Source organism: Ursus americanus, chromosome 25 (assembly GCF_024610735.1).
Source record: "Ursus americanus isolate L20-20 chromosome 25, mUrsAme1.1.p, whole genome shotgun sequence".
Lineage (NCBI taxonomy): Eukaryota > Metazoa > Chordata > Mammalia > Carnivora > Ursidae > Ursus > Ursus americanus.
In genome coordinates this window covers 5,061,529-5,076,623 of record NC_142151.1, presented here as the reverse complement: position 1 = coordinate 5,076,623, position 15,095 = coordinate 5,061,529, and the positions used below count along the sequence as shown (strand labels likewise).

General features: G+C 51.5%; 1 protein-coding gene across 1 annotated transcript; it reads right to left on the bottom strand.

Moving 5' to 3' along the window:
* Positions 1-5,532: 5,532 nt before the first annotated feature.
* Positions 5,533-13,944, bottom strand: FKBP4 (FKBP prolyl isomerase 4). The gene is made up of 10 exons (XM_045781105.2): positions 13,805-13,944; positions 11,587-11,731; positions 10,969-11,111; positions 10,013-10,133; positions 9,586-9,742; positions 8,857-8,947; positions 8,677-8,760; positions 8,346-8,531; positions 7,635-7,874; positions 5,533-6,339 (listed from the first exon to the last, which is right to left on the bottom strand). Exons 1-10 carry the CDS (start codon positions 13,907-13,909, stop codon positions 6,232-6,234), a joined length of 1,380 nt encoding a protein of 459 aa, XP_045637061.1. The 5' UTR covers positions 13,910-13,944; the 3' UTR covers positions 5,533-6,231.
* Positions 13,945-15,095: the final 1,151 nt, after the last annotated feature.

Sequence of the window (15,095 nt, the reverse complement as noted above, 5' to 3'; positions counted from 1 at the left end):
GACGGGGGTCGATCTGTTCCCTAGGCAACGGACTCTCCAGGGCTTGACCTGATAACCTTGACCTCTTTGTTGCCCTAGCGATGAAGATTCCCAGCCATCAGACTAAACCAGAGATTCATAATTAATCGTAATTACAGAAAGCTGTATGGTTTCCAACAGTGTTTTAAAAAAAATGATAGAGTTACCCGTTAGGAGTCCTGAAAACAATGTAGTGAATTGAACCGGCATTTAGAAAAACAAAATAGAATGAATAGAAAATGCCAAGTGACTTTCCAGTAGTAAATATTAGTTCTGTGAAACCTTTGTTTCAATTGTGTATATTCATATATGTATATTTTATATACTGACTTATGTGAAAAAATTTTTAAATGGTGTGCGTATGCTTTTGGGTTCAGTGGTTTGAAAACCACTTGCAGGGAAGCGCATTTCGTATATATTGTTTCATGTAATCAGCACAACAACCCTGAGAGCTTGTATTAATATTCCAGTTTTTTGGATGAGAAAAACAGGTTCAGCAAGATTAAGTAACAAAACAGAAAGTTGTAGAGATGGGACACAAACCAAGACCGTTTGATCCAAAACCCCAGCTCCTTTCTACCATTAATGCGTAGTTCTAGGAAAGTCCTCAAGCCAGAAGTCAGGGTTGCTGAAATTTTGGATCTGCGTTGCCCTGTGCCCTCCCCCTCCAGACAAAGCTCTTGCCTCCCTGCCTCAGTGGCCTTACTCTGTAGTAGAAATGGGATGTCACCTTCATGGTTGGCCTCTTAGGGAAACTTTTCATGTTGAATCAAGTCCAGTCTTTCTTCGGGGTGCCTCATCAATCAGGGCGTCGTCTTATTTGTAAAATTCTACAGGTGTTCAGTACATTTTGAAGTTCAGGTCTGCAGGTCCAGGCCAGTTTATACACTGGTCTTTCAGTCTTTCAGGAGTCGACATTGTGAAAATAAGGATATCCATCTCACCTGGGGAGGTTGGGCCAGGGGATGGTCCCGCTTTCTGTATCTGAACATAGTGGGAGAAGGCACTGGAGGGCAGGACCTTTTTGCCTGGGGGTGGGGGGGGGATAGCACATTTTGTCCCAGAGGTCCCAATGGATCTAACAGCCAGATAAGATGAGAACAAGGAACAGCAAACAGAACAGTAAACAGGAGGCAGCCCAGACAAATACTGAGGACTGTGGACACACTCAAGTTTCCGTTTTTGGTGGTATACTGTGGGCTTGGCCAGGTCCATTCAGAGGCTCCGTGTGACACAGGTGTGCTTGGTGCTTTCAATACATAATCTCCGGGTGCCTGGGTGGCTTCTTCGGTTGAGCGTCTGCCTTCGGCTCTGGTCGTGATCCTGCCTCGGGCTGCCTGCTCAGTGGAGAGGCTGCTTCTCCCGCTCCCTCTGCTGCTCCCCCTGCTTGTGCTCTCCTCTTTCTCTCTGTCAAATAAATAAAATCTTTAAAAAACAAACAAATAAATAAATCCATGATCTCATTATGGAGGGGTTGCATGCAACCTCATCCTCTCTACCACATCTCTTTTCTCTCATTCTAGCTCACACCTTAAGCTTCATTGTAGGTTTAAGGGACGGAAGAACAAAGGCCAATTTCAAAATGTTTACCTCTAAATGTAAAGTTAAATCGTTTTGAATTATGTTTCTTTTCACCATTATTTCTCCATTGTTTTCTCTTTTTCCAGCCTTTTGAATGAAATTGTAAAATAAATAAATAAATGTATAAATTCATAAATAACCCAGGACAAAATAGATGAGGATCACCTGGCTTCTGCCACCAGGTGCCTGGCCTGACCCAGTTCTCTGACCCAGCACTTTCACAGTGCCTTAGTTTTATCTTCTTCAACGGTTGCGTTTCTTGACCCTTCTGTGCCAGGGGTTGCCTATTAATGTTTGTCCTGTAGGTCCTGTCATTATGATGATGTAATGTCACATGACAGCTTGGATCCCATGCCTTTTGGCTTTTGTCAAGAGAACCAAATAAATTTAGAAAGGGAGTTAAGATAGGTCTCCAAGAAATAGGACATGAATCAAATCTTTCTACTCTCCCCACCTTGCATCAGCTACTTTAACTGCATTGTGTGTTACAGTCTTGGTAAGTGGAACACACTAGGTGTTGCAGAGCCATGTGGACAGATCCCTGGCTCCACAAGGAACACCCCTGTTCTTGGCCCTTTCTAATGGAATGGGTGGTGGGTCTCCACTGGCACCAGCTCTAGAGCTCGTCTTTTTTAAGCCAAGCACTCTCTGAGCATGGGTGTTGGCTTATTCCCCAGAACTGCCTCACCAGGCCATCTTCTGGTTAGATGACATGGATACAGCTGTATGGCTGGCAGCTTCTTTACCAGCCAGCCAAAGGACAGCTTCATTTGAAACCTGCTACGGGAAGGGGCAGGGGCGGGGAGTGTTAAGCGGGAAGCATTTCCAGGGAGATTCTTTGTCCATTTCTTCCTCCAAGAGTAGGCAAAAGGGTCCAAGTTCTGTCTGCCTAGGATGGTCACATTAAGAATTGGACCTTTAAAACTCTACACCTGAGGCCCAGAGCCACTCACCATCCTGGGATCAGGGCCTAGGGCTTCCTAATGGGCTCAGTTTGAGACTTCGTCATTCCCCTTCCCTCTAATCTACAGTGTACCTTCGCATACTAAAGGTCCTGGGAAGTCCTCAAGTACAGAAACCTGTTTTCTCAGACTTACTTGACCTGGGAATTAGGCAGAACAACAGTGTGGGCAGCCGTGAGTGAAAGGCTGTTCTTCAGAGCTCTCCTTTTGAGTCCCACCCGCTTCCTCACACATTTGGCTGTGTCACCGGGGATCACCCACTCTGGAAAGCTTTAATCCTAGAGCCTGTCAGCGTTGTTATCTGGTCTGGTTTGGTTTTGTTTTAAAAGATTTTAAGTCCTCTCTCCACCCAACGTGGGGCTGAACTCCCAACCCTGAGATGAAGAGTTGGATGCCGAACCGACGGAGCCCGTCAGGCGCCCCACGGTTGTTGTCTGGTAGACTCTACTGGCTACTAACTGAAAGACGAAGAGTAGTCCTTCACTGTCTCTGGAGTCCAAACATGAGGAAACAAAGGATGATGAAAACGTTTCAGAACTAGATAGAGGTGGTGGTCGTACAGTGTCGCAAATGGACTAAACACCACTGCCTTGTTCACATTAAAATGCTTAATTTTATGTTTTGTGAATTCCACCTCAATTAAAAAAAAATACAACAGTTTTATGGGTGAAGCACTGCTGACAGTTGGACCCTATGGCCTTGGGGGAGGGGCACAGATCAGACCGTCCTCTCTTCTGGCCAGAGAAATCATGAAGGCTTTGTTTTTTCTTGATCCTCCTTCTTCAGAACCACTTCGTGACTCTTTCATTCTTACTTTGCCTCCCAAATTCGTATGTTTAGTGTTGTTCATTACATGCTAAACAAGGTTTTATTACCATCCTTAGATTTTATAATTGAGGACAGTGGGTGGTGCATTCTAGTTATCTGAGGTTGGCAAGCAGCCTGGGGAACTACAGCCAGAAAGTAGCAGTAATGATTTCCAGAACGAGGACAAGTTCTCTTACGTAGGATCTCTTTACTTTGGCTTTGTTCAGCACTGCCCTTTTCATTTCAACTTCAGGTTATAAGGCCCAGAGGTGTTCTGCATTTGGAAAGGGATTGGAAGAAACATGGTAGACAGGAATAAGGAGATTCCACTCTTAAGCAAAATGAGGTGTACAGTTCCCCCCTTTTATGGGGATGTGGCTGGCAGAGAGTGAAGAAGTCAAGTGCTCTGCTGCTGGTGTAAGGCAGGCAGGGCCGGGCCCCGCAGGGTTTTGTGGACCTCAGTAAATGTTCTAAGTGGGATGGGAAGTCATTGACAGGGTTTTAAGCAGTTGGACAGTAGACCTGGCTGGAGGCTCGTCTTGACGTTGGGGAGGGGCTGCTAGAACGGAGATGGGAAAGACTTGGGAGATCAATTTATAGAACTTGATGTGAGGGTCAGCACTAGGACAAGATGAACCCGATCTTAAAATTCCCAAATCTGCAGTAACAGCTAGCAGCGTTGGTTGCTACTGGTTTTCCTTATTCAAGCACATTCTCTCCATCTGGGCAGATTTTGAGTGTTGGTGAGGAAATGTTCAACTGATGAGGCTACGAACTTGAGCATGGTTCGGAGAGGGGACGTACATGACCTGTGTGTTTTTAATCCTCGACTTCTGGCCACTGAAATAAAACCTCTTCATGGTATGGTTTTAACGTTACATCAACTAAGGCTTATCCAGCTCCAGGATTCTATGGAAGTGCGTTCGTTTTAAATTCCTGGAGTCCCATGGAATCATTCAAAGCTGGAAGGAACGTTAGTAGTGTTTTGTCCACCCCCCTATTTTTGCAGCTAAGGAAACAGGCTCAACTTGTTCAGGGTCACATGGGCCTCCTAGCAAGTTTGGATTTGTTCCAGATTGCTCATATTCCAGGCAAACCCCTCTCTAAAGTGAGTCTGGTTTTCCTCATCTGCAAAATGGGGTGTTAACTCCTTTGTGGGATGGTTGCAAGGATGAAGGTTAATTCACATGAGGCTCTTGGTTCAGTGCTAGGCTTCCATCCTAGGTGCTTCATGACGGTTAGCTACTGTCGTTGGCTACAGGGGCAAGATGGATCTTGAAATACCAAAAAGACCCAGATGCACAGGACTGTGTGGACTCAGCAAGAGTGTGAGCGAGCCCTGGGAGACTGAACCAAATCTTAGTTCTGGCTCATGGCATCAGCCATGGTGTAGGACTTGGTGAAATTTTCACACAAATTAATCTTCCTCAGTAAAAGCATGCAGAAATGTCTTCTGGAACCTATATACTTCTACCACTGTGCAGAAAGGACAGCTCACACAGGAGGGAAGAGGGCTAAGGCCACCGATAGAGGCTCTAGCCTACAGCCACAGCCATCTGGATTAGACGAGACTTGTGTCCCTTGCCTTCTCCCAGAGCCCCGGCCAAAGGTCAACACACAGAAAGAAGTATAAGCTCTTTCCTATTAAGGCCTAGAGGCAAGCTGGAAAGCAGGCCTGAGCTGAGTGCCAGAGCGTCCTGGCTTGATGGCGGTTCTTCTGTACCTTAACTGTATGAAAGGTGTCTGACTGGAAGACTGCTAACAGGGATTTTTACCCTGAGAAGAAACCAAGAAAGCTTGTGCTTTGGGCTAAATTACTTGCCTCTACAGGACCAGTTAGGCAGTAGACCAATCTAGCCCAGAGACATACAAGTGGTCCCAGCATTTTACATCTTCCTCCTCTTCAGTGATAGGGAAGGAAAGCAGAGCTATGAAAATGTGCCCGGCTGTGGGGCAGGGGTGCTGGGAACCTATGGGAGGCTGAAGGCACTGCCCAGCTCCCAGAAGCCCTGTGTGCTGGCACCATGCCACACTCACGGAAGCCTTCATCAGCCGCCGCACTTTAAGCAGGACTGGGGAGGTGAGGACACTCCCTCAGTTTTGCCCCCCAAGTGTAGCCACCATGCCCACCCTCGGAGGCCAAACAGCAAGGGTTGCCGACACCCAGGTTTTATTTCCACTTTATTGCTCAAGCACAGAACTTGAGGTAAGCCCGGACCTTCAGCAACGTGCAGAGAAGAGGCTGAGGGGGTTGGGGACACAACCTGGCTGAGAAAGGAAACGGATCCAAAGGGAAATACTGGTGGGGGGACAGGTGGTGGTCATCAGGACACCAGAAGACATCTCAGCCATACCATCTGGGGTGAGGATGGGAACAAAGAGCAGTAACGGGCACAGCAGTGGTTTTTCCCATGCCCCTAGCACCCACATGGAGGCCCCGTGTTCGGGAATGGACCAGGAGGAGGGAAGGACGAGGAAAATGGCTGCCCAGGAGTCTCCCTCTCCACCCTGGTTTCACATCAGACCCCGTGTAGCATCCCTACCACTCACTCCCTTCTACCATTTGAAAAATGGACATAGCGAACAGAAGCAGCAAAATAAATTAACGTTCTGATGAGTGTGCATGTGGATGGACGTTCATTCACATGTAATGGGGGAAGGGGGAAGGGAAGAGGGGGTGACACCACCTAAAACAATCCCCCAGCCTACTCCTTTACCCCTTCCCCCAAAGCCACCATCTAACCAGATAGAAAAATAAAGGTCTAATTCACTCAAAATTCTTCAGTTTTTACAAAACTAACAGGGTGGAGGAGGGGAGGGAGCAGGGGAGGCAGGCAGCCACAGGAGTAGGGCTGGGCAGAGGCTATGCTTCCGTCTCCACCTGAGGCTGGCTCCCTGCCACATCGTTCTTCTGCTCATCCTTCATCTCTGCGTCAGCATGATGGTCTCCTGCAGCTACTGCTGCCTTGGCCTGGGAGAAAGGAGGACAGGAAGGGGGTGAGTTCCAGTTCTCATCTGGCCCAGGCCTCTGATGAGAAAGGGGACTTCCACTGCATGTCCCCACTGCCACTTGCCTGCACCAAGCTGATGTGGTGACTGGCTGTATTCACCTACCAGACTACACCATGCTAGGTCTGCACCACACACTCACCCTCCAAGTTAAAGAAAAAAAAAAAAAAGACACACGCTAGCTTCTAACAGAGTAACACTGACACAGCCAGGGCCCTCTCTAGGTATGTCCTAAAGATACAAACACACAAACATACGTTTACAAGATCATTTAGTGCAATACTACTTAGAACTGCACTCGTCCAACATGCTAGTGACCACCCCGTGTGGCTCCCGAGCACTTTACAACTAGGTCAAACTGATGTATTTTAAGTACAAAATAATATGGTGGATTTCTGGAGACTTAGTGTGAAAAATAAATAAATGCAATTTAAAAAAATCACAAGTCGCAGCATTTAGATACCTTGGGTCAACTAAATATTAAAATTAACCTCACCTGTTTCTGTTCACTTTTTTTTAGCATGGCTACTTGGAAAACTGAAAATCACTACAGTTTGCATTCTGTTTCTATTTAACACTGCTGGTTTCGAACGCTGGAAGATGAACACGGACTGGGGAAAACAGTAGGATCTTTGCCTACGATGGAATACCATCAGCACGGTGAGGAACGTGAAAGCTGTTTTTTATATTGACATAAAATAATCTTGCAGGGATGATACGAAGAAAGCATAATGTACAAAACCGGTAGAACATGTTGCCTTTTATTAGGGAAGAGGAAGAAAACTGTCTACCTGTCCATGTATAGAATTTACTGGAATCATCTAAACAGTGGTCATGTCCAATTGCTTCTGGATGCTGGGAGAGAGGCTTTTTACAACATATTCTTTTGTGCGGTTTCACTAGAACGATATAACTATATTACCTATTTAAAACAGGCTTTTAAAGTGAGGTTTTAAAAAGGCACAGAGGACGGAGGCTGGGAGGCACGCACAGCACAACCAACTCCCGACCTCTAGGGCTCGCCAGTGGGTTTGTTTTGTTTTTTTTAGCTCTGATCATAGAGGAACCGTGGCCCCCACAACAGTGGTTTTTGCCGAGGGGACGTACGTGTTATTGCTCCAGGGACGAGGGCAGCAGCTGGTGTCCAGGAGCGGCGCACAACCAGAGGCGAAGAGCCACAGTGGCCGGGTCAGGCGCAGGGACGAGGCAGCGCCTTTTCTTCGGTCTATCCCCACCATTCCCTGTCCCAGGCCTTACCTTGCTCTCCTCCTCCGCCAGCCTCTCAAACATGTTGGCGTAGAGCTTCTTCTCCCGCGCGAGCTGCTTGCGGATCCGCTGCTGGCACACAGCCAGCTGGGCCTTGGCGGCTTTGTTGCTGGGGTAGAGCTGCAGGACCTTCTGGAAGTCAGCCCGTGCCAAGTCAAAGTCATTCACTGCCAGGTAGGCCTCTCCGCGGCGGAAAAGGCCCTTCTCGTTGTTGCTGTCCAGTTCCAGGGCCTAAGGATGCAGAGAAGAAGCAGCGGGGACACCTCAGCAGGACTGAGAACACGCACCACCGGCTCCACCTCAGGAAGGAGTCTTTGGGCATGAAACGGAAAAGACCACGGTCTAGTAAGGAACCCCAGTAAGTCCCGGGCTTTTGATGAGAGAGGAAGACCCTCAACGTTTCCATTCTCTCCAGAATAAAGCAGGTACTTAGGAGGGACAGCCTAGGAACCAGAGAAAATGCCATGGCGGTTCTTCACCTTCGTGGTTCCTCTACCGCCACGTCGGCTGCCTCCTACCACTAAAGCCAAGGTGCTTGCTTCTTGAAGCCCTTGCCTCTGAGCCCTTCATCTCAGGGCTCCCACCGGTCCCCCTGCTACCCTATCTCTACCCTCGTCACCGAGGCCAAGTTTTGGACCCGCTGGCACCTCACCCAACCGGGCCTGGGACTGTTGCTCCCATCCCTCTTTAGACGGGCCTCACCTTGTTACAGCTTTCAATGGCAGCTGAGAAGGCCTGCAGTTTCAGATGACACATGGCCAGGTTGAGGTGGGAGGCCAGCCGAAGGGCCTGTGCCTTCTGTGCGTCCTCGTTAGAGAAACTGGACTCGTACTCCAGCCAGGATACAATCTTCTTGTACTGCAGCACAGCTTGCTTATACTTGCCTTCCTAGAAAGGGAGGGAGGCTCGGGCACCAGGCTGTCCTCCCCCGCCCCCCCGCAGGACCAGCCAGCTCCGATCCACGCTGTGAAGACTGCGGGTGCTCCCTGTCCCCTCCCTGGGCGCGTCCTCAGGGCCCTGGATGCTGGCTCACCTTGAAGTACATAGTGCCCCGCTCTTTCACGATGGTGCTCTGTTCCAGCTTCTCCTCGGAGTTCATCTCCCAAGACTCCTTGGCCTGCCGTACCCCGAGGGAGAAACAAAGGCATCAGATACCCCAGAGCCACGTACCGGAACGTGAATTCAGGACAGAAAGGACCTTGAGCAAACTTACCTTCTCAAAACTCCTGAGGTCTACTTCATACTTCAGCTCGGCATTTGGTGGGATCTGGAACTTTTCCTTCCCCACGTTGCCAAAAGCATAGCTGTGGGGGCAAAAAAACTAGGTCACCACAGCCACGCTTAACCTGCTCCACACTGAAAAGGCTTCCTGTCTGTTTCCTGCGAAGCACCTCCCCATCCCTTGAGATTTGGTTCAAATGTTTCCTGTTTGGCAAAATCTTCCCTGACCTCTTCACATAATTAGTTGGTCTCTCAGCATCTTCCATATCCTTCTAACTCGTACTAACGCTGGAACGGTTACTAATTTACGAATTACTGAATCTCACCGAACAAGTCCCTAGAAAGCAGGAATATCTTTGACTACCTACAAATTTTCAGCAATGCGTCTGGCACATAATAGGTGTGTTTCAATAAATGTCGTTAATGATCGAATATGTTTAATAGGAGACAACAATTTTGACACTAGTAGAGGAGGAAACCTGGAGCAGCCATGACTGAAAGGATTAGGCTTTGATTCCAGATGTGGACAGTTGTGACCATGCTCCTAAACACGGAGATCGTGTTTGCTGTGCCAGAGTCACAGGGACCGCTAATGAGGCTGTGGGGGTGGTGAACACACACAGAGGAACGGATAAAAACGGCTAATTACACTACTCATTGTGGACATACCGATCTCTGACCTTGGGTCACCCACCTGCTCTACCAAGTGCCCACTCCTCACCTGGGCTTGAGGTACACAACGGAATGTTCTCCTTTTTCCATGCGCTGAATGGCTTTCTCCAGCCCGCAAGGCAGGTCCAGGCTCTCCCCCTCGCCAACCTCAAAGCGGAGCTCCCGCTGGTCAAACATCTGATCCTTGTAGTACCCTTCCAGTGCAACTGGCATGAGAAAGAGGCAGCGTGCCAGGGATGTGAGCAGGCAGGGGGCTGAGGAAGGAGGCCACTGGCCTCCCTCCGTGAGCTCATCACTGCCTGCCCCCAAAGTGCCCTTGTCATATTCTCAGAGCTGGAGGGATGTTACGAAGGTACGGTCTAATCCCTCATCTCTCAGACAAAACACTAGGCTCAGAAAAGGAAGTGACTTGCCCAGAGCCACCCAAGGCCTAAGTACCAGAACTGGAATGGAAGCCGCAGACTGTGCTGTCTCACCCTCCACAATGGCGCCCTCGTTGGGCCTGGCGTAGCCTTCACCCCGAGTCCGTATTCTCCGGATGATCCCGCCGTCTTCTTCTTCTGTCAGGTCCTCTCCCCTGAACTCGAACAACTCCACCTGTGGGACGAGATGCAAGGTGACACAACTCCCTTCAGCCTAACCCGTCAGCAGAAGAGTCCCAGGTCACTGCCAGATCAGGCCTGAGCGCAAGGGCAGCCATACCAAGAGCAGACAAAGCGGCACTTTCGCTAAGTTCTGGGAGCTCTCGTCGCAACCTTGGTAGCGGTGGGCAGGTCACACAGATTTTGTTGACCTCACAAGATCCATCGATTTACTACCTGCTCCACGCAGGAAGGACACACTCCACCAGTCCTAATCTAGGCGCACGACAAGGCCAATCTGGTAGGCAGTGGAAATGACCCAACAGCATTCCGCGGTCTTGCGAACACTCTCCAAGTATCCACAAAGGAGGGCTCAGCCACTCTGACACCGAATGGTGTCAAGTTCCACCTCTCGGTGAAGGCTTATCCTCACCCCCTCAACCCATGGCAGGCATCTCTCCCCTCCTTTTGATCTCTAAAGCACCGATATGCTATACTGTCGTTTGTAACGATACAGATTCTGACCCCTGACAGTCAAAATTATAACCAATCTCTGGGCATGGCTCCTGAGAGAAAACATGCCTCAACCCTTACCCCTCGCTTCAAGTCTGAGGAGGGGTTTGTGGCCATCTCTTTCCCCCCTAAATCCCCACCAGCGGCCGCCTTCTGGCAGCTGCAGGCTCTGTGCACAGCAGAGCCAGATACCCTCTCCAGGTCCCTTCCTCCCTTAAGGCCAGGCCCTTAGCCTTGGCTACATTGTCTCCAAGCGGCAGGAAGCGCTGGAGGGCAGCCAGGCCCTGGGCTGAGGTCAGGCTGGCCCTTTGCCTTGCTCTCTGTGCCTGGACACTCACCTCAAACACAAGCGTGGCATTGGGGGGGATTTTTGGAGGGCTGCCTGCCGAACCGTAGGCATACTCTGGTTTGCACGTGATGTGGCACACTTCTCCCACCTTCATGGTTGCTACAGCAATGTCCCAAGCCTTAATGACCTCCCCTGTAGGTACAGAAAGCAAACAGGTCCTCCTTGGCAGAGATCTGACCCTGGGCTCAAACAGTGGCACCAGAGACCTTTATTACCCCATGCCCACGGGGAAGATGTACACTCTTCAGAAACGAGACCAGGGAGGTAGAGAACCTGGTTGCAGGAAGCACTGTCAGGTCTCGGACCTCTTAAAGAAAGAAAAGAAAAGAAAAAAAAAAAAAAAACACTCAACCCTGGAACAAAGGAGTTCAAGAAACAAGACAATCCACCCCAAGGAGGAATTGAGGTATTCAAGAGGTGATCGGGGAAGGCGAGACAGAGATCAATATGGTTCCAGGAGATGGGGGAAGAAAAAAGTTAACAGATGAATAATTCACAGATTGTAACAGACCATTCCTCCTGACACTTTTGAGAGTATGGTTTCTGCCTGTGACAGCTTATATTCTCCTCAGAACCGATGCTACCAACCCAGTAACCATGCGCCTACCTTTGCCCAGGTCAAAGGAGAATTTGTCCTTGCGGTCCAGACTGGAGTCAAACTTGGTGCCATCTAACAGCCAGCCAGTGTAGTGGACAAAGACACGGTCCCCAATCATGGGCATCTCGGTGCCCGTGCCCTCTCGTTTGATGACCTGGGAGGAAGGCAGAGAAGGTGAGTACCCAGGTGTGGGGGCAGAAAGAGGCACCAAAGCTGCCTGCACACCTCTGATGGAAACACAGAGGGACTCCTCTGCCTCCTTGTAAGCAAAGGGACTAAGCCTCAAATGATTCCGACATGAGGTCTGGCTACACACCAATGGACACCCCCACTGACTGCCCCCCCATCTTTCTTGAGGTGCAGCAGGGCTTGGTTTGAAAACTAGAGACAAAAGACCCAAGGTCAAGTTTCTGCTGTATGATCTTGTGCAAGTCAAGCTCTCTAGAACTTATTTGTAAAGTAGTGATAATAATCCCTATCAGGGTTGGAGAATTAAATCGGTAGAAAGTTGAAGATGATTATTATCAGCAGCAAAGGGGGAAGCACTTATGCAGGGTTTCCTCATTCTTCCTACATGCCGGTGGTCATCAGATCCAAGTCTGGTTTGTGGATAAGTGAAGAGTAAGAATATGAATAACGAACAGAACAGCAACTGTCCAAAAGAAGTGAAGAAAATACCAGGTCACCAATGAGCACAGGAGCCCTCCCTCAGGCCCTAAACTCTGACTTGGAACACAAACATTCCTGGCTGGTAAGCTAGTGGTCTTTTATTTGAGGGCTGGAACATTTCTCAGGAACTTTAACAAGCTCTGCTGCTCTTCTTCACATTTGGAAAAGGTAACAAGGAGACTCCATGGGTCACCTGGTAGGTATGTAGTTACCTTCTAAGGGAAAGCCTGCATGACAGAATGAACAGAACTCGAGGAGTAAGGGGAAGGAATGGAAGATAAAAGGGAAAAGGACCCTTCTGGGAATAATAACCTTGTAGAAACCACCAGGACGCTGGAGAGATTAGGGGAAGCCACATGCCCCCTGGAAGAACAGCTTAAGATTCCAAATCTGGGGCAAAACCAGGAGCATTTCTGGACCAGATAAGGGCTCCCCGAGGTCGCTAGCTTTGCCCAGGCCACGCACACCCACACCCACACGTGCGGAACGAAGCAGCGGGAAGCCAGGGTGGAAACACTGGATGAGGAGGAGGCATGAAATCCAGGCTAGGATTTCGCCATCCTGGACTCTGCAGAACCTGCTCTGAAGCACCATCAGAGTCGTCCCGACCCAGGTCAAGATGCCCTGCCCCTGAGTGCTGGACCCCTCCCCTTCGCTCCTCCGAGGCTCCCAGCAAAGCACCTCCTCCACGCCCCACACCCCTTGCCCCAACTCACGAAGAGGGCGGGCGAGGTGGGAGGGGAACTACAGGTCCCGGCATGCACCGCTCCCTGGTTTTCCCGGGGCCGGGGGGGAGGGGGGCCAGCATGGCTGAGCGGGTGACCTAGCTGGGTCCACCCAGCCTTTAGGAAGGGGGTAACCAAGGGGACGGAGAGCGCCAGAACCTCTCTCGCGGCCAGGCCCCGGGCGCCAAGTCGTACAAAGACCTCTGGGCCAGGAAATCACTCTGGTGACCCCGCTTCAGGTCCTAGCTAATATTTAACTGCCCGGGGGACCCGAGATCTCGCAGCACCGCCGGCGAAGGCGGCCAGGGACTTCCCGGCTGCGGCCGGCGGCCGAGGCGCAGGCGGCCTGGCCGGGGTCGCGGGGTCGGGGAGAGGTTAAGTGAGAGAGGAGCGGCGTCGGGGCCGGAGAAGGAGCGGGCCCGGGCCGGCCCCTGCCGGGGTGCACGCTGTCCGGGGCCCCCTAGCTGCAGCTCGAGTGCAGCGGTGCGGCCCCGCCCCTCCCTCCGCGCTGCACCGCGCACGCCGGAGTTGGCGCTGCAGTCCCGGGCCCGGGCGCCGCAGGGGCTGGGGGGCCGGGGCCTCACCCGGACCGCGGGTTCCCCAGAGGGCCAGAGAATGGCCGTGGGGAGGCCCGCACACCTAGGCCACCCTCTGTGAGCGTGCGGCGGCCCTCCCACCCCCGAACAACGCAGCCGAGTCCAGAAAGGCGATGCAAGCGGCCGCCGGCCGCACACCCGGCTCAACGACCCGCCCGGACGCTGCAGAGACGGCCCGGGGCTCCCCAGCTCGACGGAAGGTCGGCTGCTATGGGCGCCTGCGCCGCCGCCCCTTACCTTCAGCACGCCTTCGTCTTGCTTGGGGCTGATGTCCACCCCCTCGAGGGGCAGCGGCGCCGACTGCGCCCCGCTCTCGGCCGCCTTCATCTCCTCGGCGGTCATCACCGCTCGGTGCGCCGTTTACTCCGGGAGTCAGGCACTGGGCGCGAGCCAAGCCCTCTCAGCCGGGCCTCTCTGTACGGGTGTGCGGGCGGGAGGGCACTGGCGGCTGCCGCCCAGTTGCGAACCGGTCGAAGGCTCGAGCACCTCTGACTCCCGGCGCGCTCGCAGCCCGCGGCGTATCGGGCGCGGGAGCGGGAGTAGGTGGGTAATGAGCGGCCGCGGGGAGCGATTGGTCCCACCCCGCCGCGGAGGGAGGGGCTGGGAGGAGCTGGAGCGGGAGCGAGGGACGGAGGGGGAGGGGGCGGAGAACTTTCTAGAGACGACGGCTGCTAAGCCAGTTCGGTCTTCAGTGCTAAGGGTGCTTATATGAACGCGTGTGTGTTTTGTTTGGGGTGGGTTTTTTTTTTTTTTTTTTTTCATTTCTCCTTCTGGCTGCCTGGCCTCCCTCCCCCCCACTCCTGGGACCCTCGGACTCTGGGGATTTCCCCCGCTCCCCCCACCCCCCGTCAGCGCCTTCCCGGGCCCGTTTCCCGGTCTAACCGGATTCTTCCAGATCTTTCTCCATCCCCCTACATCACTCCAATACCGAGTCTGCCAGCTTCCCCAGATCCGCCCTATACATTGCAGCCTGCAGCGTGGTTTGCTTAGAGCGCTGTAGCCGGATGTGAGTGGCAGCGCGTCCGTCTCCCCGCACCGAGACGCGCATTTTTATAAAAGCCGGTCGTAAGCACAGAAGGCATGGCCTCCCCATCTTTACTTGGCGTGTGTATACTTAACGAACTGGGGAGAGTGAAGGAAAGGGGAGTCAGGCGGGGAGAAAATTAGTGAAAAGCGGTAACTCCAGTGCACAGAATCGGGAAAGCAACCTTGATTTCCGCAGAGCCGGGAACACGTGCCGCCTTTAGCTCTTTAAAATGCTAGGAGCGCGGATTTGCAAGAAATGACCCGCTGAGCTAAGGACTCTTTAAATGGGGCGCATATTAAAGAGACCTTCCCCGGCAATAATAAAACGACCGTTTAGATTAATTCTTTAAAATAAAATTGGTTTCAAGTCACGAAAAAGTCACTCCATTTTACCAAAGACCCACAGGAAGGAATATTTGGTTCTCAAGTGTTTATCGACTGCCTGCGGCGTGCAGAGTGTGCAACTCAGAGCTCTGCAGCACCTAGTTACCTAAACAAATAG